Source organism: Coenobita brevimanus, chromosome 105 (assembly GCF_032717465.1).
Source record: "Coenobita brevimanus isolate Jiangsu-jjx chromosome 105, ASM3271746v2, whole genome shotgun sequence".
Taxonomy (NCBI): domain Eukaryota; kingdom Metazoa; phylum Arthropoda; class Malacostraca; order Decapoda; family Coenobitidae; genus Coenobita; species Coenobita brevimanus.
Window position 1 is genome coordinate 26,468,098 of NC_137058.1, and position 27,180 is coordinate 26,495,277.

Genomic DNA, 27,180 nt, shown 5'->3' on the forward strand with positions numbered 1-27,180 from the left:
TGTATGTGGAATAACTGAAACAAAATGGAAAGGAGAAAGTGTGAGAGAATGAGAGTATGGATGGGGTATATGTGCGGGAGTAGGTGAGAATGAGAGGGCAAAGGAAGGAGTATGTATAGTTGTGAGTAAAAGATGGAAGAGGAGCATAAGACAGTATGGATCAGTTGGGTCAAGGATTGTGTGGGTAAAGTTGAAAGTTGGAATACAAATGTGGGCAATTGTGTGTGTGTATGCACCAACGCAAGATCGTGCTAGAAGAGTAAGAGAAGAGTTCCGGACAAATGTAGAAGTGTACATGGAAAGGTTTGGAAGGAATGAGAGGGTGTTTTTGATTGGTGATATGAATGGTAAAGTTGAGAATGTGAAGGTGGATGGAATAGTTGGTGAGTGGGATATGCCTGCTGAGATAGATGAGAATGGGAGTGCATTAGTGGACATTTGTGCTGGGAGGGGGTTGGTGATAGCCAATACCCTCTTCAGGCATAAAATGATCCACAGGTATACATGGCGAGTGATGAGAAGGGTGGGTGGTGAACTGAATGAAAGGAAGGCAATGATTGATTATGTGTGTGTAGATGAAAGGATGCGAAGATGTGTAATGGATGCAAGAGTTTATAGAGGTTGGGGGAGTGGACTTTCTGACCACTACTTGGTGGTGGCCAGAATTAGAATTCAAGTAAGATGGAGGAATAGAAGAAGGGAAAGACGAGAGGAAGGAGTAGTTGCAAGGAGAGTGGAAAGGTTACAGGAGGATGAGAAAAAGGCAGAGTATAAGAGAGAAGTGGAGGAACGATTGGGCAAATATGAATGGGAGCAGATGGGAGACGTGGAAGGTGTGTGTAGGATATTTACAGAAGAAATATGTGCAACATGTGATGTGGTGTGTGGAAGGAAAAGAAGACGGAGGGGGGTGCAAGGAACAGTGTGGTGGACTGAAGAGGTGAAACAGGCTGTGGCACAAAAGGAGAAAGCATACAATGAATGGATGAGAAATAGGGGCGTGGAAGAAGTTGAGAGGTGGAAGAGAGAGTTCTATGTAGAAAGAAAGAGAGAGGTGAAAAGATTAGTAAGAGAGAGTAAGAAGAGAGTGGATGAGGAATTTGGAAGGAATTTGAGTGTAAAGTGGAGGGACTGTAAGAAAATGTTCTGGACAGAGGTGAAAAGAGTAAGACAGGGTGGAAGTGAAGTTAGCTGGGGAGTGAAAGATAAAAATGTAGATTACTAGTGGAGAAGGGAGAAAAAGTGAGCAGATGGAGAGAACACTTTAAGGAATTGTTGAACATAGAGGATGAAAGTAATGCGAGTATAAGTGGCTGGGGAATGGCTGGGAGAAGGAGGGAGGTGAGAAGACAGGAAGAAATCAGTAGGATAGAAGTTGTGGAAGCAATGAAGAAAGTTAAATCGGGGAAAGCCCCAGGAATTGATGAAGTGTGTGGTGAAATGCTGAAGCATGGAGGAGAGATAGTAGTAGAATGGATGTGGAAGATGTGCAGATTGGCCTGGGAGGAAGGTACAGTCCCGGAGGATTGGAAGTCAGGTATAATTATTCCCTTGTACAAAGGAAAAGGGGAAAAAGAAGTGTGTGGTAATCATAGGGGCATTTGTCTTCTTAGTATAATAGGAAAAGTGTATGGTAGGATACTTATTGACAGACTTAGAGAAAGAACAGAGAAATTAGTTGGAGAAGAAGAGGGAGGCTTTAGGAAGGGAAGAGGTTGTGTAGATCAGATATTCATTCTTAGATCTTTAGTGGAAAAGTTTCTAGAGAAGGGAAAGAAGTTGTATGCGGTTTTCATGGATTTGGAGAAAGCATATGACAGGGTGGATAGACAAGGATTGTGGAAAGTGTTAAGAATATATGGAGTAGATGGGAAGTTGTTGAATGCTGTGAAGAGTATGTACGATGGTGCGAAGGCTGCAGTGCGTGTGGATGATGAACTAAGTGAATTTTTCTCTTTGAAAGTTGGGTTGAAACAGGGATGTGTCATGTCTCCATGGTTGTTCAATCTGTACATGGATGGGGTAATAAAAGAGGTACAAGGTAGGGCAGTGAATGTAGGAATGGCCCTGGTGAGAGAGGATAGTGTTTGGAAACTCCCTGTACTGTTGTTTGCAGATGATACTGTGTTGTTGAGTGAAGACGAAGGGGAGCTGCAAGGCTTGGTGGATGAGTTTGGGAGAGTGTGTAAGAAACGGAATCTAAAAGTGAATGTAGGGAAGAGTAAAGTGATGGTCTTTGAGAGAGGTGAAGTCAGTGAATGTACAGCGAGGTTGGATGGTGAGGAATTGGAAAATGTGAGTACGTTTAAGTAATTGGGTAGTGTGATGAGTAAGGATGGAGGTTTGGAGGGTGAAGTGCTTGAAAGGGTACAGCAGGGAAGAAAGGTTGCTGGTTCTTTGAAAGCAGTGATAAGAAACAGGGAAGTGAGCATGGAAGTGAAAAAGTTACTACATGACAGTATTGTGATACCAACTCTAACGTACGGAAGTGAAGCTTGGACGTTGTTGGAAGGACACAAGTCAAGAGTGAGAGCAGTGGAAATGAGTTATTTAAGAGGAGCCTGTGGAATCACATGGAGAGACAGGCTGACGAATGAGGATATACAGGAGCGTTGTGGTGTGGATATGGATATGATAGGAAGCGTTATGAGGAACACACTGAGGTGATTTGGCCATGTGGAGAGGATGGAGGGTGAAAGACTGACGAAGAGAGTGTATGTGAGTGAGGTGGAGGGGGGAAGAGGGAGGGGGAGGCCGAGGATGAGATGGAGGGATGGGGTGGAGAGATATATGAGAGAGGGGGGTGTGAGTTGGGAGCAGGGCAGTGAAATGGAGGGGGACAGGGCGACTTGGAGGCGATTTGTTTGTGGCCACCCCAAACGGGATTAAGGCGTCTGGCAATAGATAGATAGATAGATAGAGAATTCTGTGATCTCTGTTATTGCCTAGATATTGTTGAATTGTATGCAGTGCCTCAGCTGGAGGATATGCTGCATCAACAATAGTAACAACCAGAGATCCTGTTTTGTACACAGTGACCATTGTTGTTATGCTTCCATGATCATTTTACTGTAATCAATCAATAATTCAGGGCATTTGTCACAGCAGTGGGGATGAACACTGTGATAGGGCTTATATATGACCCCCTGGCTCTGCTTCACCGCCAGAGGGGTTATAGAGGTTGAACAGATCCTTTTCAGTGGAAGTAGCACAGTCATCCAATGCAAATTTTCATCCATGCCTTCCACACCCATTTCTCTTGGTCTCTTTCCCACCATAGTTGGTCTCTCACAGTGCCATAATTTTTGCTTCATGCAATCCATTTTTTCTCCCCTACACTAAGGTCTCTCTCTCTCTTTTTTTTTTTTTTTTTTCTCTCCCCCCCATAAGAAATTACAGAAAATTTTTCCCATCATATTTTCATTCTACTAATGTTGATACTTTATTCCATTTTTTTTTTTTATAACAGAACGGAGTAAGGAAACACAAAAGAATAAAAAAATAATCTATATGCCTGATTGCAGGTGTCTTCCATTCTTAAAAAATCTGTAACAGTTGGACTTGAACAGCCATAGGTTGAAGTTTGGGGGAAAACCACTCCGGGGAAGCAAGTTCCAAAGTGATGTAGTTCAGAAAATAAAAGAATTCTGACAGGTAGAAGTTCAGCAATATGGCAGTGTGACAGTCCAGTCAAGGGCACTACCAGATGCCCATGTAGTGTGGGGGAAGGTGTGCAGAGGTGGCACAATGGATGCAATTTCATCTGAGCATTTGCCATAAAAGTATCTGTAAAATGATTCAAGGGAAGCAACATTTCTTCTTACCTGTAGGGGAGGTAGTTCGTTTGTAATAGTAGGGTTATTAATAATTCTAATAGCTTTGTTCTGAATTTTGTCCAGGTATTTTAGTGCAACCTCTTCACATCCATTTCACAAGGGTGAGCAATATTCCATCTGAGAGCGCACATGACCCTTGTAATGTTTAGCTAACTGCTCGTCAGTGAAGAAGTTATGGACTCTGTACAATAATCTGAGTTTCTTTGTAGAGGTTTTAGTAAGTGATCTAACATGAGAGGTCCAGCTGAGGGCATTGTTAAGTGAAACTCTGAGAATTTCAGTACAGTATTTAGAAATTGGAATATTAGTACCATTGAAGATAATTTAGAATCAGGCAATGACTGTCTACAGGTAAATTGTATATATTTGGTTTTTCAAGTGTTAAATGATATATTGTTGTTTTGTCCTTATTCTGTAATCTTAGATAAGTCTTGATTTATGGAGATTGCTGTATTGAGTAGTGAGTTAGAAATATTAACTTTGTGAATGGGTGTTTAAGTGTGAATGAACTGTGAAGTGTTGAGTCATCTGCATATGAGTGAATGGAATTATGAGTGACAGATAAGAGATCTTTAATACGAATTAGGAATAGGGTTGGAGCCAGAACTGATCCTTGTGGCACACCGGCATTAATCAAGTGAAAATTGGAATATACGTCATCTGTTTTTACTCTTATCTTTCTGTTGCTAAGATATGAGGAGATAAGAGGAACAAGAGATGACAGGACATAACAAAGGAGTTTGGATAGCAGGGAATGGTGCCACACTTTGTCAAAAGCTTTATAAGTATCAAGGGCTACTGCATGAGTTTCTCCATGTTGGTCATTTGACTGATGGATGGTTTGAGTCCGGAGACTGAGTATATCAACAGTGGATCTTTTGTGGCAAAAACCATACTACACTAAATAAGGTGTTGGATTCAAGATGTTTAACATTGTGCTTATTAATTACAGTTTCAAATACTTTACCAAGAGAAGATTTGATAGTTATTGGTATGTAATCAGAAGGGTCAGAAGAACTTACTTTCTTTGGAATTGGGTGGCTATTGGCTTCTTTCCAAGAATTAGGGAATGAAGAAGTACATATGCATAATCTGAGTAACTTAGCAAGAACAGGAACAAGTTCTGAGGAACACTTTTTCAAAACTATTGGAGGAAATCCATCTGGACCTGGAGCTTTGTTGGTTGGTAAATGACTTGTTAAAGTACTGTAAATCCCCACAGTACGCGAGTTCCGAATACGCGATCCCCCATGTACGCGAGGACCTATTTTTTTTTTTTTTTCCTAGTGTATTTTTTTATTAGTACATGAATTGAACTCCATTTAAGCGAGGCGGGCAGTGAAGAGTGGCCCAAATCTGGGGTTACCCCGAGTAGCGACATTGTCCCCCCAAGAAGCTATAATGGTTACTTACGCTCTGCCCACCTTGTGACGTCGATGCTGCTCACTCGTCACGTGATGCCCATATGCTCCGCTTGGAGGGTGGTGAGGTGAGTCCCAGCAGAAAGACACGCGCACTGAGGGTACACTCGCTGTTCCAGGCACCTCCCCATGTACTCTGAGGCTATTTCTGTGAGCCAGGATGTCGGCCCCCTCCTCCAGGAAGAAGAAGTGCATCACCCATGCCATGAAGATGCAAATCATTAGGAAGAAGGAGAGTGGGAAGGGTAACACGGCCATTGGCAAGGAACTAGGCTTGGCAGAATTGTCCGTGCGAACTATATGGGCTAACAGGGAGGCCATAAAGAAGACTGTGAAGACATATGTGACGGCGGCATTGGACGGGAGAAGCAGGCTGACCAACCAGGCTATAACTCTTTTGGAGCAGTACCTGGCTACATTTATCCTGAGGAAGGAGAAGGAAGGAATTCCACTGAACGGGCACTACATCGGGGACCAGGCCAAGATTTTCTACAAAGCTGAAGCTCTGAAGCTTCTATCTATCTATCTATAGCCCGACGCCCTAATCCCGCAAAGGGTGGCTGCAGACAAAACGCCTCCAAGTCGCTCTGTCACCCGCCATTTGACTACCCTCCCCCCAACTCATCCCCCCTTCCCTCATATACCTCTCAACTCCATCCCTCCACCTCATCCTCGGTCTGCCTCTCCCTCTCCCTCCCTCCACCTCACCTACATGCACCCTCTTAGTCAGTCTTTCATTCTCCATTCTTTTCACATGTCCAAACCACCTCAGTGTATTTCGCCTAATCTCAACCACATCCACATCCACCCCACAGCATTCCTTCACTTCTTCATTCGTCAACCTGTCCCTCCACGTCACTCCACATGCTCCTCTCAAGTAACTCATTTCCACTGCTCTCACTCTTGACTTGTTCCCCTCTTGCAAGGTCCATGCCTCGCTTCCATACGTCAGGGTAGGGATTACAGTACTATCATGCAGTGACTTCTTAACTTCCATACTCACCTCCCTATTTCTCATCACTGCTTTCAGTGTACCAACAACCTTCCTTCCCTGCTGTACCCTTTCACGCACTTCATCCCCCAAAGTTCCATCCTTACTCATTACACTACCCAAGTACTTGAATGCGCTCTGAAGCTTGCTGTAAAGAAACCATTTAAAGCCTCCGTGGGATGGCTTTGCCACATTCTGAAGAGGAAGGAGCTGCGTCACATTTGCCTCACAGGGGAGCGTGCATCAGCGGATGAAATGGCGGCCAGGGATTATCCAGCCATCCTAAAGGGGATAATCAACGAGGGCGGCTACAGCAGGGGCCAAATTTATAACATTGATGAAACAGCCCTATACTACTGTACAAGGCTGTGCCAAAGTGTACTTATATTAGTAAGCACCAGCGCCAGGCCCGGGGCAGAAAAATCGACAAGAGCAGGATAACAGTCATTTTCGCCGTTAACTTATCAGGCTTACACAAGATGCGTCCTGTTGTGGTGCATACCGCGGCACACCCCAGATGTTACAAGAATCTGCGCTGCATGGATGACAGCAGGGTATACTGGTACAGCAACTCCAGTGGTTGGATGATGAGTAGCATCATTTCCGAGTGGCTGTTGTGACATTTCATCCCTGATGCCAAGGCAAAATCCTGGGAACTTGGCATCCCCTTCAAGGTGCTTCTCATCCTTGATAATGACCCAAGTCATCCAACCTGTCTAGCAGACCTCAGCAAGGAATGCCAGATCGTTTTTCTGCCCCCAAGAATGACCTCTCGCATCCAACCCCTAGACCAGGAGTTGATTGCAGCGGTCAAGCAGCTATACCACCAACGCCTCTACTCTCACCTCTGCAGCAAAACCGACAGCTGTGAGGAACTGCAGGCAATTCTTGACTTGAACTTAGTTGGGAGTGATGTCATGGATGCCGAGGATGGTTTGGACTCGCAACCCGCTTCACCCACTTCGTCCTTATTGTGCACAGCACCCGCACAACCAACTTCAACTCCTGAGAAGATTATTATGGCTTTTTGGTGGTCATTCGACTCAAGGATGCTATCACTCACTTGTTGTCCTCTTGGGTAGATATAACCACTACAACTGTTAACCATGCTTGGCGCCTCCTCTTACCGCACCAGGAAGCAGCTTTCAGTCCCTGGCTGCTGCTGAGGCGGCCACTCTCACAAGTGCACAAGCTGTGCCCGGGTTTCAGGCCGTCTCACTGGAGGAGATCAGGGGTTTACATTCGGCAGCAGCAGAGCAGGATCGCCAGGAAATCATGCAGTGAGTGGATGAGGCTGACGCAGAGCAGGAGATCGCAGCAGAAAAGGCAGCAACACCAGTGATGGAGAGTGAAGATTTGTCCATGATGGAGATCAGCCGGGTACCGTGTGCCCTTGATAAATTCGAGGAAGAATTCAAGGACATAGAACACTCTCAGTTGCAAGTGGAGGAGGTGATGTCTTCACTGGACAAAACCTTCGGCAACTACACCAACGAGTACAACCAGGAAGTAAACAGACGGAAGCAAACACTCATCACCCATTACCTTCGGCTTGAACAAAGTGAGAAATCACTCCCTTCAACATCAGAAGAGCCATATCCTGAGGAGGATCAAGAGACTGATTCAGTGTCTGAGGTGTCAGAAGTAGACTTTGAAGGGTTTATGAACAAAGTGAGTGCATTAGTTAGTGAAGTGTCGAAAGTGCTGGTGATGAAAGTGGTGAGGAAGGTGTTGTGTCGGGTGTAGTGGTGGGTGATGCAGGAGATGCACACTAGGTGCCTCATCCTGCCTCGGATCCTCTTCTTACCTCCTTCACGCCTGTTGTCCTCTTGGGTAAAGGTGAGCAGCCATATTCTTGTTGGTTTAGTTAAGCCATATCCTTGTTGATTTACCTAGTAAAGCCATAATCTCATTGGTTTACTTTATCTTAGGTAATATGTCTTAGATAGTTTCCCAGTATAGTACAATACTTAGGTCTGAAAGGGGTCTCAAGGGTTGCCCATGAAGGGGGATGCCGCCCATATGTAATTTTTCCCATAAGTTTTTTGTATTCACAGTACGCGAATTCCTAGTACGTGACATCCTCTGCCGCCCATATACTTACGTACTAGGGGGATGTACTGTAATTATTAAAGAATTGAGAGTTGACTGGAACATTCTGTTGTCATTAAGATTATTTAACAGTTGGATGCTTGGTCATGAAGAAAGTTTGATTTGGTGAGATTAATTACTGCTTTTGCATGGTTTCTATGTATCTGAATTGACTGAGTGATTCAGATGATTTAGATTTTAAGTAAGTCATATGCTGAGGACTTTTGGGTCATTGTTCTGGCACAGCTGCTGTCAAACCATTTTGGGGAGTCTGATCTTTTAGTAAACTGTTGAGTGGGCATGAACAGTTTCATACCAGCTTGTATTAACTCATTATTGTGGGACTGGGTAGAATTGATGTCACTGGAGAAGAAAGACTACCATGGAGTATCAGCAGGATAATTTTAAATCTATCCCAGTCTGTCCTCTCAAAGTGCAATCTGGTCACTGTGGCAGGATCAGAATGGGGAGGTTTGGGGCAACTAACTTATGAGGATTTGATGAGAATGTGGCTGGACAATCCAGGTAGTGACAGTCCTTCTGTTCTGTAATGATCTGGATTATTTATCAGGAATAGGTCCAAGAGATAGACGTTGTGGTCAGGATTATCTGGTATTCTGGTTGGTTGTTTTACCAGTTGCGTGAGATTAAACAATTCTGCAAACAGCTTGCATTCTTGACCAATATCGTCAGTCCTGGCAGAATGCGATAACCATTCTACATTATGAACGTTAAAATCACCCAGAATGGTATTTTCAGTGGTAAGGGTAAGGTTAAGTTAGTCAACTGTGTAGATATAGAGTCAAATATGCAGGGTTTTGAGGAAGCACTGGGAGAGCAATAAACTGCACAGACATATTTGGTAATATTTAGATAAATTAGTTTATGTAATGAATAATCATAAATAGCTGAAGCGAAGTTCAAAATAGTGTTAACTGCAAATTCAGATTTGATATAACAACAGGTTCCACCTTTGTTACGGAAGTTTGTGAAGCGATGGTAACCAGGAAAACAAAGTGCGGATATGTCAGTAGAGGGAGAGATTTGTGTTTTTCTGAGGAACAGGGCTAGGTACCATTTATGCTAGGTACCATTTATGCTAGGTACCATTTATGCTCGATAACCAAGGGATCATTGTATTGGCTTTTTGTCTGCCAATGAGTTACGTGAAAGAAGCGGCAAAAGGATAAAAACTTGGGTGAAGTTAAGGTGAAAAATGAGTATAATAGCCTCAATTTATGTGTCTTTTCCTACCATAACTCCTGCTTCATACAGCATTATCTTTCTGCCATACTCTGCCATCACCTATATCTGTTCCCCTTGGTCTTGATTCCCCAGGACATTTTTGGCAGCAATTGGGATGAGCGTCATGCTAGGCCTCACCCCATCAGACATTATATATGACCCCCTGCCCCTCTACCACACTGCTGGGGGGGTCATAGGGGTGGGGCAGACCATCTTGATGGGATCTGCTACTGTCATCCGCCGTAAATTCTCAGCTTCTCAGTACATGTCTGAGTGCATCAAATATGGGTGTACGGTAAGAGTGAATTTCTCACTGAGGATGTATTTTTTATTTTATTCTCGATACCTTGTCACTTTTGTACAGATCGCTCACAGAGGAATGAACTTAATTCCATCAACATGGTGACCTTTTCCCCCCCCCCCCCCTCCATTTGGAGTGCTAAGAGGAACTTCTTCCAGTGATAGCACCTGTGTAACCAGGCAGGTCTGCTATGTGGTTATACAGCTGGCACTCACTTCCTTCATTATCCCTTAAAAGGAGGGTCTTGGACTGCAGGAGGGAAGGCACCTTGAGCCCACAACCATTGGGTTTATGTTTAGATGAGCCTGGGGTTTTAGGTGCTATAACTGATATCACCAGGCTATATGATTCATCTAAAGAAGAACTTTTCAAACAGGATAAACTAAATTTATGTGACCTGTCTGAAGAAGTCAATGGAGAGTCATTATTATTTATATCCTTCATCGTAAGAGATGTTCTAAAATTCAGACGAAAGCATCAGGAGGTATCAGGAATAACAAGAAATTATGTCCTAATACTGAGATAAAATGGTGGTGGTGTAGATGGTGGTGGCAGTTGCTGATTATGTGAAACTATGTGTTCTGGGTTCAGAGTGGTAGTGAATGCTGCTCAAGATAATTCTGTTAACAGGTCATGGATGAGAAGTCTTGCAAACCCTCAGATTACATTACAGTACTTAGTTATGAAATGTGCATCCATATGTTCTGTACAGTGACCCCTTGCTATGGCAGTTAATGTACCTGCTTTGCATACATTACAGAAATGTGTGTAATTAGTACCCTAAGTACTCTTGTAGCTAATGTCATCCAAAAATCTGAAAGCTGTCCCAAATTCTCCATCTCAAAATTCCAGAGCTGTCCACAACTTCCATCTCAAAATTCCAAAGCAGTCCCCAACTTCCATCCCTAAATTCCAAAGCTGGCCTCCACCTCCCCACACCATTTAGAAAAATTTTTATATTCTTGCTACACCAATGATATGTTACCTGAATGCCTTTACAGTAAGGCACCAGGGTTCGTTCCAAGTAGGAACCGTGAAAAGTGCTAACATAGGTGGGGCATTGACCTTAAGGGAAATAAGCTAATAGGGACGAGGCCCGTAAGAAAACTCACCCCCTACTTTAATTATGACCTAAAGTTATCTGAAATGTTGCTATTAACACATTAAATCATAAAATAACTTTTTATTAATAATAAAACATTAAAACTCGTCATCATGCATGTGTTTTTTCACCCCCATGTGTTAGCCATGCTTGGCCCTTCCTTTGCCACCTGCTGTTCCAGGTTCACGCCTTCTTACACCATTTCCACTATCACCCAGTCAACCTCCGGGTCCACTTGAAGCAAAAGATGACATTTCCAACAGTTACTAATCAATAACACGAGAGTGTAACACTCAACTTGATGATACACTGAACATGTGTAGGATACAGGCCGAAACTGACTGTTGGCTCTGGGGTCGCTGTGACAAGAATTCGAAACCTGTGCTGTTGGAGGGCACAAAAGTGCGTTTTTTAGTCGTGAATGTGCAGTCTCAGGAATATTTGATGGCTGCTGCCAAAGTGCGATTTTGCCAATCTGGATGCAGCGAAACCTGGTGCCTTACTGTTGAGATAAAATATACATACAGCGGTGGTATATGAATTCCAAGTCAAGAGTTTGGAACTGCAATGGTATTTTTTGGCAAGAAAATACCTTTCACTGCATGATGGCAGCTGGTTTGCAGCAGCAGTTATCAGAAGTCAACATTGGATGGGAAGATAGGTTGTTTGAGGGACATTATGACTCAGCTTTGGGCACAACCACATCAGTAAACCACTAAATACACTCAGGCTCCTGTGACTAACTCTTGGCTGAGTAAAATCATCTGGCATTAGCTAGAATAGGATGCAGTAATCTCTCGGTTATCCGTCGTCACAATATCCAGCCTATCGCACTTTTAGCTCAGCTTTAGTCCGGCACTTTTAGCTCAGCTTTATTAACCCCTAAAGACCGATGCCGCACAATCGTGCTTTTGTGTAATTTGACACGCCAGCCTATCCCGCACGATTGCTAAAGGCACAAAGAAAACTGGGGGAAGGTAACTCCGCCCCTTTGGTGACGTATATGGGATCAGACCAATGAGAGCTAGAGTGTTTGGGGTGGTATGGCATGATTGGCCCCCTAAGATGGGGGAGAAGGAACCCCCCCTCCACCACCGTCATTTTGCCTTGCTTAACCCCACTGCATCATCTCCACATTGTCCCCTCCCAACCAACCATACCCCAACATATCCCCTACAGCGGTGTATGTGCATAGCAACTCTTCTCCCCTCTCCCTCCTCCCTTTCCCTCCTCCCCCTTCCAGCCATACACATTCCACCTCTACTTTTTACCTGGCTTGTTTTGTTGCTGTGGGCGTATGCCACACTGACATCTTGTCCTACCAACTTCACATTGACATTAGTTATGTACTGTATATATAATTACAATCAACCCTCAGCTATCACGGGTTCTGCTATAGTGTATCTCGCTATCACGCCTATATAAAAAACTACCCAAATACCTTTATCACGTACTAAATGCCTGCTATTGCGCTCCGGAAATGTTCAAAAATTTCGAAATGGCCGGGCTCCGGTGCTCCGCCCAGCCAACAAAACCTTCACTCCTTGATTGGTCGTGTGACGGCAGTGCCAGCCGAGCACTGGTTGGCCTCCCAACCAAGTCTCCTGCCCGCCAAACCATTCCAGTGCACGCCCTTGTTAAATATTGATTAACAATAATAGTTACTTTATGTTTGTATTTTTATATATTCGGCGATTGTCAGTGCGCTTTTGTTTTGATTCAGTGATGTATACAGAGCAAGGATGGAGGGCAAGGCGTGAGGCTGGCCGTATGGGCAGTCGCTTGAATGAAGAGTTCCTGTAGTCTACATGAGTCTGCTTATCCTCTATGCTTACTAGATCTACTGTTTAACAATTTGTAGCAGAGCGTGGTTGTGAGCATAGAGTCGATTAACCCTCGTAACCTGTCAGCGAGTGATGACTAGAAGTCTGGTTAACGAGTGATGAGAGGCATCACTGTATGTTACAAGTTTACAATTCTTCAAGTTGCCTAAAGCTGGAAAAAGTAAGTTACAGTCTTCACTATTCAGTTTTTTAACACACATATTAGCCCTCAGACCGTGAACAGTGATAGCGAGAAAAATAACCTTTTTTATGATATGTCCATGGCCAACGTACCCCCTCCCCGTCCCCCTACCATTGCCCAGCGTAATGCTGCGGCACCTGGTGGGGAAATAAAGAAGAGGAAGAACCTAAGTTATGCAGATAAACTGGAAATGTGAAACAATGGTGAGACCAAGCGGCGTGTGGGGAAGAAATATAACATCAGTGAATCAACTGTGAGGGGTATGTATAAGAATCATGATCACATCATAAAACATGCCCATTTTTAGACTATTATATGTTAATATGTGGTACAAAAAGGGTATCTTAGGGGTAAATATTGAGGTCATGGCACCAATTAGAATTATTACCATAAGTTCTTCAGTTCGGCTATCACGGTTATGGCTACAGCGCAGCCATAGCGGGACCAATTGGGAGTGATAGCCGAGGGTTGAGTGTATTTACCATAAATAATGCATTTTCGGTACATTTTCTATTTTTGCCCATAGGGGATTGGTAACTTTTTTGCATCTTTGACGGGCAATTGTGCGATAACTATTTGGTCAGTTTGGCTGAAACATACATTTTCAGGTGTGTAAATTCAGTCTTGAAATGTGGAAGAAAAATTTTTACCTTCGTGAAAGTAAAAAAATCAACCCTGTTTTGTGGCTGGAGGGAGAGACCTGCTGAGCAAATTGTGTACTTTAGGGGGTTAAAACAATGTCTGACAAAATTAGGCAATATCCAGCTCAGAAATGGAAACCAATCTGTGGCACTATGCATTTTTCGGCAGTAATGTGTATCATCCGGCTCAGGCGTAGGACCCAGTCGGTGCATGAACAGACCTCACAACACATGCCAGCCAATCACAATGCATTGAGAGAGCAACCCACCCAACACACCAAGCCAGTCGTTGCCCTCTCATTCTCTTCATTGGATATCGTATACTGAGGACCTATCCATGCCTTGTGCATTGGCGACCCACGCGGTGAATACATTGTGTACTGTATTACTGTACTGCACTTTGTGGTAGGTGGTAGTGACCATCATCCACTCATATGATGTAGAGCTCCCTACGTCTTCCTTCACCTTTATCATTTTTTTCTGTGTCTGCCCTCCTCTCTTCCAATTTCTTCCATCTTTCCTGTCACTTTTTATTACTCTTCTTCACTGAGTTACAAGCCTAATGGTTTCCCGTTAGCCAGGAAATAATTTGCAGTGCCGAGTGGTAACTATATAACCAACCCATTCTTGTTCCCTACATGTCAACAAGTGGGTTGGTGGAGGGTTAGTGCCCCTCCCTATAAAACTACTTACTCATTGACAAATGGCAACCCCTCACAGGATTATGGCGTCTGGCTGTAGATAGATAGATTAATGTACTATGTGTGCTGTATCAATACTGTATTTACGTTTTATTTCATTCTTAAATGCATGGGTAATATAGTAGAAAGGTTTTGAGGATAGAGGGTCGAGATGGATCGTAGCAGATTATGCAGGTCATTGCCAAATGAATAGCCAACTAGGGGTACTATGCAGTATCCGGTGTTCTGTGATATCTGGCGTGGGGGTTGGCAGAATTGTGCTGGATAATTGAGAGCTTACTGTACTTGAGTTGTGTGGACTGAGAAAGGGTTAATGGCCACAGCAGCAATTGCCTGTCCCATTAAATTGTGTTCATAGTGTTTGTCACTCTTGTTTTGCTAGCAGCAGAGAATGTCTTATGTACATTTTCTGCATGAGCCATGTGCAGGTCATGATGGGCACATAAAGACTGACTATCTAACTCAAGCATGTCAAAGTGAGGGGTTACTGTACTAATGCTTTATCATATAGGAAATAACAGCATGATACTAACTTTACAAGATACTGAAAGTGGGTTTCTTGAAGGAAGACTAAGCAAATTAACTCATAGCAACAGCTTGGAGTGAAAGGATGAAAAGAGAAGAGCATACTTTCCCTATGCATTAAAGAAAAATATTTATTGTGCAGTTTCGGGTTAGAAATATCGCTCCTTTTTTTTTACTCAAGCAGTTTTGAAACTTACACAGAACTCTGAAATACAGTTTTGTGAAGTCTCAAAGATTGCCTACTGTGTTTTGAAAGTCATTGTTCGTTGGTTCATTATTTATCATTTGAAGTGTATCAACACTCACATCTGTAACAGTGTCTTTGGACCAGTGAAAGTGATTAAGTAAAAATAAGCAAGAAATACTGATGGATCCTCCCCCATCCATTCACTTCCATGCCAGAATAGCTTTTATGGTGTGTGTGATAAATGGGTGCATAAGAGATGTAGTGGTATCAGAGGTAGACTGCGAGATAATGCTGATTTTATGTGTACAGCGTGCCGGGGTGAGCAGGTGGAGTTTGTCAGGTGTGATAGGATTGAACTTGCTGGTGAATCTCTTCAGTGTGTGGAAGAGTTTTGTTATTTGGGAGACATGTTATGTGCTGGAGGTGGGGCTGGAGCTAGCTCTGTGGCTAGGGTGAGAAGTGGTTGGAAGAAGTTCAGGGAGCTCTTGCCTCTCCTGACATTGAGAGGGCTCTCCCTACGTGCTAAGGGGTCTTTGTATGCAGCATGTGTTAGGAGTGTAATGCTGTATGGCAGTGAGACCTGGGCAGTGAAGGAGGAAGATATTCACCGGCTCAGACGTACAGAAATGACAATGATTAGGTGGATGTGCAGTACGTCCCTGCGTCCAAGGCCTGGAGGGGCTGGGTTTACAATGTAAGAGTTGAGAGGTAGGATGGGACTGGAGTGTATTGGTGTTGTGATGAGGAGAGGTAGATTGAGGTGGTTTGGACATGTGGAGAGGATGGGGGATGATAATTGGGTGAGGAAGGTGAGAAGTGTTAATATTGGGGATGGGGTTATGAGGGGTAGACCGAGAAAGACATGGGACGAGGTCATTAAGTGTGACCTTAGGGTTAAGGGACTGAACAGGGAGGCTGCAATGGATCGTGCAGTGTGGAGAGCCGCCATTAGGTGACCAAGGGCGACACATTCAAGCATGTTGGAGCCTTTAAAAACGAAACAAAACGAATATAAGAGTAAAAGAATTAGGAAAGGATTAAGTAAAAGTGATGTATAAGGACAGAGCAGCCTTAAAACCTCTGGTATGGGAGTTCCCAGGAGTGGACAAAACACCAGTGAAATAGGTAGATTCAGGTAGGTATGTGAGGAGTGTGATCAAGATAGATAGATAGATACCAGTAGATTTGCAAGAAGTTAGGTTGTGATAGGTAGATACTAGTATATATGTGAGGAGTGCATGAGCCTCATCTTTAGGGTACACACATTATCATTTCATGCACAGAGCTAAATGGTAGTGCTTTTTCAGTTGTGACATTTTCCATAAACCTTCAGAATCATCATTCAGTACTATTCGGTTGTGAGCTTACACCCAGGGTCATATACTCGTCATCTCAGAGAGTTTTATTACATCTCTTTCATAGTGATTTATTTGGCATGCTACACATCATTGTTTTCTTGTATGCTGTTTATGTCTTCTGAATATGGGCACAAGTTACTTTGCAAAAATAACATATAAAAGAAAAATAATGTGTCATGTGTAGGAATAAGCTGGTAAGGAAGAGTGCTAGAAGGCCCTATAAGCTCACAGGAATATGAACGAAAGATCTGTATGTTGGCCCAAGGCCTGGCTCAGTGGTAGACCTTACCTGAACCTCATTGTAAATCCCCAAGGCTAGCATTACCACAGAGTGTGAGCCATGGGGAGGAAGAATGGCTCTCCTCTGCTCTGATAAAACATAATGAAAAGTGCCTCGGTGACCTCTACACAGAGACAACTTGATTTTGTGGCAGTGCAAAACTTATACAGTACAGTAAATGTATTCTCCAAGGGTAATCGTGGTATCGTAAAGGATGGTGACAAAAACAAATTTTAGTTGAGCAGGAAAAGAAGAAGGTACTGTATATACTGTACTGCAGCGTAATCACATACAGTTGGCCTTTATTGCGTGGTACGGTTAAGGTAGAGAACATGAAAATTAGTGAGGGAAACAGTTGTACAGTACACCATATATGGTAGCAAGGTGGGTTCAGGCCCCACTTAGATGAGACTGCTTCACAGTATGATGTTATTACAGAGAAATAATGATAAACTTCCTTTTGCACTTATTCAAGCCCTGTAAATTAGTCTGTTATTTGTGATCATCATGTTGTATGAGACCAGGCTTGTAGCCCACTTAAATGGCCTCAACATAGGTGACATCAAGAGCTTCCCACAAGCTGTTCAGAAGGCTGTACAGTATATGCAAGAACTTCTCTCTTTAAGTGTATATACTAGAATGGTCCATAGAAAAGGTGACTACAGATCATGGTGTCACCTTACCAGGTACAGGATAATGAATGAGGATTTTGAAAGTTTATAAGAATTTCATTATAAATTCTTAAAAGCACATTTCACTTATAACACACACATTTTCTTTCACTGACTGTATCAAGACAGTACCTGTCACTTCCACTGTCCTTTGCACAACACGAGTGGTGATGGACATTCTTTACTTCTCATTACCTGCCTGCACAACCTGCTGACTGAGTAGGAAGGAATGATTGGTTTTGCCAAAGCCTTTATTTTCTATCTATCTATTGCCAGACTCCTCAATCCCGTTCGTGGTGGCCACAAATAAATCGCCTCCACGTCGCCCTGTCCCCCGCCATTTCACTGCCCTGCTTCCAACTCACACCCCCCTCTCTCATATACCTCTCCACCCCATCCCTCCATCTCATCCTCAGCCTCCCCTTCCCTCTTCCCCCCTCCACCTCACTCACATACACTCTCTTCGTCAGTCTTTTACCCTCCATCCTCTCCACGTAGCCAAACCACCTCAGTGTATTCCTCCTAATGCTTCCTATTACATCCACATCCACACCACAACGCTTCTTTATATCCTCATTCGTCAGCCTGTCTCTCCATGTGACTCCACAGGCTCCTCTTAAATAACTTATTTCCACCGCTCTCACTCTTGACTTGTGTCCTTCCACAGGCTCCTCTTAAATAACTCATTTCCACCACTCTCACTCTTGACTTGTGTCTTTCCAGCAACATCCAAGCTTCACTTCCATACGTTAGAGTTGGTATCACAATACTGTCATGTAGTAACTTTTTCACTTCCATGCTCACTACCCTGCTTCTTATCACTGCTTTCAAGGAACCAGCAACCTTTCTTCCCTCCTGTACCCTTTCATGCACTTCATCCTCCAAACTTCCATCCTTACTCATCACACTACCCAAGTACTTAAACGTACTCACATTTTCCATTTCCTCACCATCCAACCTCGCTGTACATTCACTGACTTCACCTCTCTCAAAGACCATCACTTTACTCTTCCCTACATTCACCTTTAGATTTCGTTTCTTACACACTCTCCCAAACTTATCCACCAAGCCTTGCAGCTCTCCTTCATCTTCATTCAACAACACAGTATCATCTGCAAACAACAGTACAGGGAGTTTCCAAACACTATCCTCTCTCACCAGGGCCACTCCAGCATCCACTGCCCTACCTTGTACCTCTTTTATTACCCCATCCATGTACAGAGTGAACAACCATGGAGACATGACACATCCCTGTTTCAACCCAACCTTCAAAGAGAAAAATTCACTCAGTTCATCATCCACACGCACTGCAGCCTTAGCACCATCATACATACTCTTCACAGCATTCAACAACTTCCCATCTACTCCATATATTCTTAATACTTTCCACAATCCTTGTCTATCCACCCTGTCATATGCTTTCACCAAATCCACGAAAGCCGCTTACAACTTCTTTCCCTTCTGAAGAAACTTTTCCACTAAAGATCTAAGAATGAATATCTGATCTACGCAACCTCTTCCCTTCCTAAAGTCTCCCTGTTCTTTTCCAACAAATTCCTCTGTTCTTTCTCTAAGTCTGTCAGTAAGTATCTTACCATACACTTTTCCTATTATACTAAGAAGACAAATGCCCCTATGATTACCACACACTTCTTTTTCCCCTTTTCCTTTATACAAGGGAATAATTATACCTGACTTCCAATCCTCTGGGACTCTGCCTTCCTCCCAGGCCAATCTGCACATTTTCCACATCCATTCTACTACTATCTCTTCCTCATGCTTCAGCATTTCACCACATACTCCATCAGTTCTTGGGGCTTTGCCCAATTTAACTTTCTTCATTGCATCCAAAATTTCTATCCTACTGATTTCTTCCTGTCTTCTCACCTCCCTCCTTCTCCCAGCCACTTATACTCGCATTACTTCCATCCTCTATGTTCAACAATTCCTTAAAGTGTTCCCTCCATCTGCTCACTTTTTCTCCCTTCTCCACTAGTAATCTACCATTTTTATCTTTCACTCCCCTGCTAACTTCACTTCCACCCTGTCTTACTCTTTTCACCTCTTTCCAGAGCATTTTCTTACAGTCCCTCCACTTTACACTCAAGTTCCTTCCAAATTCCTCATCCGTTCTCTTCTTACTCTCTCTTACTAATCTTTTCACCTCTTTCTTTTTACATATAGCTCTCTCTTCCGCCTCTCAACTTCTTCCACGCCCCTGTTTCTCATCCATTCATTGTATGCTTTCTTCTTTTGTGCCACAGCTTGTTTCACCTCTTCATTCCACCACGCTGTTCCTTGCACACTCCTCCATCTTCTCTTCATCCCACACATCACATCACATGCTGCACATATTTCTTCTGTGAATATCCTGCACACACCTTCCACGTCCCCCATCTGCTCCAATTCATATTTGCCCAATCGTTCCTCCACTTATGTCTTATACTCTGCCTTTTTCTCATCCTCTTTTAACCTTTCCACTCTCCTTACAAATACTCCTTCCCGTCCTTCCCTTCTTTTATTTCTCGATTGTAAATGGATCTTGATTCTGGCCACCTCCAAGTAGTGGTCAGAAAGTCCACTCTCCCAACCTCTATAAGCTCTTGCATCCATTACACATTTTCTCATCCATTCATCCACACACACATAATTAATCATTGCCTTCCTTTCATTCAGTTCACCACCCACCCTTCTCATCACTCGCCATGTATACCTGTGGATCATTTTGTGCCTGAAGAGGGTTTTGGCTATCACCAACCCCCTCCCAGCACAAATGTCCACTAATGCACTGCCATTCTCATCTATCTCAGCGGGCACACCCCACTCACCAACTATTCCATCCACCTTCACATTCCTTGCTTTACCATTCATATCACCAATCAAAAACACTCTCTCATTCCTTCCAAACTTTTCCATGCACACTTCCACATTTGTCCAGAACTCTTCTCTCCTTCTGCTTGCACGATCTTGCATTGGTGCATACACACACAATCACCCACATTTGTATCCCAGCTTTCAGTCTTACCCACACAATCCTTGACCCAACTGATCCATACTCTCCTATGCTCTTCTTCCATCTTTTACTCACAACTATACATACTCCTTCTTTTGCCCTCTCATTCTCACCTACTCCTGCACATATACCCCATCCATACTCCCATTCTCTCACACTCTCACCTCCCCATTTAGTTTCAGTTATTCCACATACATCAACTTTTGCACCCTCAAGCACCTGGACAGCTGTGTTTATGACCAGCACTAGCCTATTGCATTTTTTTGTGGATTCTCATAAGTCGAAGACACATTATTGAAAATATGGCTGTACTCATTCTGTTGCCCCAAACTGCACATGTACTATATCATTTTAAGTTGTTCTGGGCATGATACACTGTACTCTGTGCATTATATATTATTTCTGTACATGATTACAGTCATGAGGTGTTAGATGCAACATTTTTTGGTGTTTTTACGAACTGTACTCTTTAACCCCATCACTGTGAGGTGTTTTCTTAACCAAATAAAGTCATCTGGTGGTTGCCAGAATCAGGCATGTTGTCATAATAATAATAGTGCTGTTGTGATTATAATCATAAAGAGTTTTCTTTCTCAGAAACATCAGTTCTTTCAAAGGAATTCTCAAGTGCTCAGAACATGTTTGCACTTTTGCATTAAAGAGAATTATGACATTTCTCACATACAGTACTCTGCTAAATTAATCTGCCAAGGTGGCTACAAGTAGAAAATATATTACAGTATACTGAAAAGTTAAGAAGAGATACCATATTATGTAGTTCATTTACTTTTATATAACAATCTGAGTAAGGGATGGGGAATTGGTAATCTGAGATTATATTTAGGTAGCTCTTCTGTAGTGTAGTTAACCTTTATCAGATTTTATGATCCTCACTTTGGATAATGTAAAGAATTATCATTAACCATAGAATTTTCTTCTCTGTTGGAACTTGGCACGAGTTGGTCAGTTAGGACTCTTACTGCATCATTTTTTTTGTTTCTTTGTGCAGGACTCTTACTGCATCATTTTTTTGTTTCTTTGTGCCTATTCCATGATTATTTTATTCAACACAGGAGATATTTTTGCAGATTGAAGTTTTAAAAAGTCTCTTTTAGCACCCAGTCGTCTGAGAAAGTGTTCCATTTCATTTTGGCAACCACCAGATGATTTTTACTATATTGATATTATTATAAGCATCATCTTGACAGATTTTGCCTGAAGAAGTGACTTTTATATATTTCTTTCCCACAACTGCCTGTTGATTTAACCCTCTCCAGCTGAAGTTGTTAGAAACAGTATAAACCCTTTAAGTTTTTTGCAGGTAAACTGATTTAGGTTAGGAAGGTCCCTTGACCAAAGAGCTTGTTATTTTGAAAATTTGCTTGCAGCTTGTGCTTTGTGCCGCTTTATGTACAATAGTCCTTCACCCTTGCATGCTTGTTTGTGTAGTTTTTAGTGTCTACTCAGAAGTTTTGAAGATATTTATATGCTATCTTAGGTAGTATTCACATTTAATGCACATTGTAAATACAGTATACTAGTTGCTTTCAGAGTTTTCACTGATGTTGAAGGTAAGGAAACATTTCTTGTACTGTACTTTGATTTCAGATATTTGTAGTTAGCTGTTTGCCCACTGAAGTTTGATGTTTCTCATACATTGTTGTTTATAAAATTAAAGAACTTAAATTTATAGATTACAAAGCACATTGTAATGAAGATATTTAGGTATGCCCTATGGTGGGAAAGGAGTTCCAGATGATGATGATGATGATTAAATAATGTTCATTGGAAGCATACTTTCTTTAAAATATTCTCCATTTTTGTATTTCAGGCATACTGTATGAAAGACTGGGATTTTGCATTATGAATGTGGGAATGACAGAAGAGCATAATATTGGCTATATTTTCAGATTATGTAATGTCTAATAATAGTAGATGGAGTGAAGAATTCTGTGAAATCATTGAAGAATGAGAAGGCAGGCATTGAGGAGGTGTATGCAGAAATGATTGTGTGTAGTGTAGAGGTTGGAATTAACTATTTGTGGACAGAGTAGCATATACCCAAACCCCTTCAATCCAGCTGGGGCAGTAAAGGACTAGATGATAGGTAGATGGAGAGTTGTTGTGACTCCATGCTCATCTGAACATGAACTGTGGTTTGCATGTTGAAGTGTCTTTTCTGCAGTCCACCATCCTCCTTGCACAGCTTAAGGAGGAAGTTGAGGAATGTTTGAATAGCTGGACAGTGGAGCCACCTGGTTATAGCAGTATCAACACATGAAGGTAACCCTCTTGAGCACCAAATTGATAGATGGGGAAAACAAGCTAGGAGACCAGAATTACTCGAGTTGTACCAGTGGAATGAAAGAAGGCTGTGATTGTTCACAAATATAAATAGCTTTAGTGATGTACCCACATATCACAGACATTGCACAAGATGGAGTTACTTCCCATACCCATTTGGGCATGTGCAATTTTCCACAAGGGTGTGGAAAGTAACTCAATCTTGTGCAGTGTTTGTGATAAGTGGGTGCATAAGAGATGTAGGATGTAATGGCATTAGAGGTAGACTGAGTGATGATGGTGATTTTGTGTGTGCGGTGTGTCAGGGAGAGTGTGTAGGGACTGTCAGGCATGAAAGGACTAAGCTGGTGAGTCTCTTGAGCGTGTGGAAAAGTTTTGATATTCAAGAGACATGTTATGTGTAGGATGTGGGGCTGGGTAAGGAGTGGTTGGATTTATGTGTAGGATGTGGGGCTGGGTAAGGAGTGGTTGGATGAAGTTCAGGAAGCTGTTGCCTCTCCTGAGATTGAGAGGGCTCTCCCTCCGTGCTAAGGGATCATTGTCTGCGGCATGTGTTAGGAGTGTATTGGTGAATGGTAATGAGACCTGGGCAATAAAGGAAGAGGATATTCTTAGACTCAAACATACAGCCACAGAAATAACAATGATTAATGGATGTGTAGTGCCTCTTCAAATGCAAAGCCTGGGGAAGCTAGGTTTACAACTGAAGAGTTGAGAGGAAGGATGGGATTGAGTGTATTGGTGCTGTGATGAGGAGGGATAGATTGAGATGGTTTGGGCAACCTGAGAGGATGGAGGATGGCAGTTGGGTGTGGATGGTAAGAAATGTGAACATTGGGGGTAGGATTGTTAGAGGCAGACCAAAATAGACCTCGGACGAGGTAGTAGAGTGTGACCTCAGGGATAAGGGGCTGAGTAAGGAGGCTGCCAGAGACCAAGCTGTGTGGATAGCTGCATCTGGGTGACCAAGGCCAACAACACATGCAATCATGTTGGCGCCTGTATAAACAGTACGAGTGAATGCAAAAGTTATCCCTGAATAAGAGTAATATGTGTTGTGACAATGGTATATGGAACAATAATAGAAGATAAGAAAGGTAACAAACTGTTTTGTGAGTAATGGTGGCTCTCAGAGTGGTTTGGAATGCATAAATGTCATGTATATGCCTGTGGGGTGGATTAATAATTCCAGGGACTTGAATGGTGAGCTTATGAACATGTGAACTATTCAGTTGAGTAAATTTTGGTTCATTTTCATTCTGTCAAGGTTTTTTGAACTCTCTGGACCCTACCTCACCCCATCTTTAGGTGTGAAAGGAGATGGTGATGATGATGATAATGAAGTAGTCAGAGATTTTTATATCATGTACTGTATGCTGTTAATGTTAACATGATGATGATGATGGTAAAATATAAGATTTCTTTTACTGTGTGGTATATGTCATTGATTTGTACATGTGTTGACAATGCTTCTCAGGTTGGACAGTATATCGGTGAGATTTGCCGCTACCTCCTCAACCTGCCTGAGAAGCCAGAGGAAACCCAGCATAAGGTAAGGTTAGAACTAGGTCTGAGAGTGTGGATGTGACAAGGCTGGCAGTTTTTTACTATAATTTCTGAAATGTAATAATGACAGAACATGTCTGACATCTCAAATCATTGCTCTGATGTACTGTAGCATGCAAAGTGACTACATCTAACAGTTACAGGTGTTCCTTAAATGAACATCAACACTTGGAGGTTGCTTGCATCTTTGTGCACCTAGTTTTTATTGTATGACCATTAGTACTATCACACTTTTAGGGGGCCAGCACTGTCACATTTTTGTGGGATTCAGCACTGTTACATATTTTTGCAGGGTTAAAACACACTCTAGGGTCAGTGCTGTTTTACTTTCTGGAGGTCAACACTGTCACATTTCTGGGGGATCAACACTCCTCCATTTTGGTGGGTCAGTACTGTCATGCTTTTGGGAGGTCAACATTAAAAGACTGTATGGTCTGTAACTTGCAGGTAGATCAGTCAGCCTGGCTATATTCCTACATCATTATAGCTGCTAGAGTTCATTGCGTCAGGTACCGTAACATATGCAGGAAGTCCCCTTATAATTTTTCACTCCATATCAAGTGGTAGTAAAATTTTATTGCATTGATGATACTGTTGCAATAGGTATAGGGTGTGGTCATATTCTGTTAACTTCCAAGGTGTATACTTCTTCATACTGTACAAGGTTTTTACATCCAGTTCTGTTTTTCAAGGTCTTATGCCTTCTTAAACTCTGTAGTCAGATGATGTCATTCTTATTTCATTGTTCTATCTATCTGTGTATTGCCAGACACCCTAATCCCATAAGGAATGGCCACAAACAAATCGCCTCCACGTCGCACTATCCCCCACCATTTCACTGCCCTGCATCCAGCTCACACTCCCCTCTCTCATATACCTCTCCACTCCATCCCTCCATCTCATCCTTGACCTCCCTGTCCCTCTCCTCCCCTCCACCTCACTCACATACACTCTCCTGGTCAGTGTCTCACTCGCCATGCTCTCCACATGGCCATTCTTGCTTCCTTCATAATATAATATTCAGTTAGGGAGTGAGTTTTCCAACTGGAATGATGCAGTATAACTTCCATTAACCCTTTCATTTTGAGTTCCATCCCAATCTGAATATAATGGTCGAGTAGTGAACCAGTGAATATGACAATTACATTACCTGATTGAAGGAGCTAAAATCCACACTTTACATCCTCACACATCCACTTACTGTATCAAGCCTACCCCATCCTTTTCATGCCTCCTCCCACCTACACACTAGGGCAATTTTTTTATGTGGCATCAGAGAATTGGTAACACCTCCTCCTTAGGGATATAGGCTATTGTGCATATTACACAGTATCCTCATGTATGTTATTAATACAAACTAGAGGTCAACCCTGGTTTAACAGTGGGATGCCTTAAGAAAAAGCCCATCACTAGGCGGGATATCGCATATCAGGGCTGATTTAACATGTATAGGGATGCGTTTTTGAACCTTGGGATTCCCCCCCAACTAAGTCTTAATCCCTCGCAAGTGAGTCCAAAAACAAGTTTATAGGCAATCTAAATTGCGTAACGACTGTGAAAGAAGCTAACCTAAGCCTAAAACCTGTTAATAACCACTAAAACCAACAAATAAAATCTGAAAATAAAAAAAAATAGGTCAGGAAATATCAAACACCTCTCATCACTTACTTCTTGTAAGTCCATATCTGGTCCTGGTTGTCATCATTGCTATCCCTCTACGGCTAGAGGACATGTGGTGCTCCATAGCACTTACTAATCCTCCTCAAAGGCTTCAAACCCCATCTCCGGGGGAGGATCAGAGGAGGGGAAGCCTGGCGAGGTGGGGTGATGGTAGCGGGAGACTAATACACTGGCTTTTGGGACAGCGATGGGGTGCAATGCAATGACTCACTAGGTGGCGATGGGGTGCGTTGCGATGACAGACGAGGTGGTGAGGATGACAGCTGCTATTACTGGTGAGGTGGCAAGGGAGACTGCTGCAATGACTGATGTGGTGGCGAGGAAGACAGATGCATTGGCTAATGTGATGGTGAGGAAGACAGAGGCAATGGCCAAAATGGTGTTGGAGATCGAGGCTGGGGCGAGGAAGTTAACGATGGAGTGGTAGAGTGCTGCAGTGGAGACTCAGGTGACACGGGAGACGGGGATCGGCTTCAGTTGAGGTCCAGCACTGCCAAGCACAACGTCCTCAGCAGGACAAGGCCCTTACTGTTTCTCTGCTGGTTGAGGGCTGGAAAGATCCTCTGTGGGTCACTGGTGTGGTTGGGGCCTGTTTGAAGAAGGCAGAAATGGTAGTCTGTCTGGCCGCCCTCATCTTTTCCTTCAGCATCACCCGATACACCTTCATCCCCTCCTCCAGCCGATCAGATGCATCCCTGCTTCGTCCTGGGAGAGGATCATGATTGTACATAAGTGTGATGGCCTTATCAACCCTGGCCACCATCTCCTTCAGAATTATCATACTGAAGACTCACATCTCAGGGACAATCTCTTCCTCCTGTGCCTCCTGGTGTGCCCTTTGAATCTCCATATTGAGGAGCCCCTCATTGCTGAGCTCCTCCCTGTGGCTGTCCAGGACCTCCTTCACGTCCTCCTCATGGGACAGTTGCTCAGTGTCCCGCCGCACCTGTTCTGTCGGCGGTGCTCGCATGCCCTTGGGGAAGCCAGTGAAGGAGTGTATTCACTCTGGCCACAGCTTGCACCACACACCTTTCATGGTTGGCTGGCCTACTTCCCTCCATGCAGCCGTGATTTTTTGATTGCATGACGTATGTTATATCCCTTCCAGAATGACTGCACTGTTGTCCTGTCATCGCTGTCACATGGCCTAACCAGTTGCTGCATAGTATGGTGGAGGTAGTATGCCTTGACCATTGTTATAACCCCCTGGTCCATAGATTGCAACAAGAGCGTGGTGTTGGG

General features: G+C 43.1%; 1 protein-coding gene across 2 annotated transcripts in view; it reads left to right on the plus strand.

Moving 5' to 3' along the window:
* Window positions 1–27,180, plus strand: part of LOC145416290 (long-chain fatty acid transport protein 4-like) — a 148,038-nt gene that overhangs the window by 66,190 nt on the left and 54,668 nt on the right. Inside the window, exons 7-9 of one of the 2 annotated variants that reach the window (XM_080285288.1) lie at window positions 9,678–9,879; window positions 22,356–22,379; window positions 24,170–24,244. In XM_080285288.1, the coding sequence (XP_080141414.1) occupies window positions 9,678–9,879; window positions 22,356–22,379; window positions 24,170–24,244 (301 nt within the window). The remainder of the gene's footprint in view (window positions 1–9,677; window positions 9,880–22,355; window positions 22,380–24,169; window positions 24,245–27,180) is intronic. The other variant, XM_080285289.1, reaches the window with a different exon arrangement.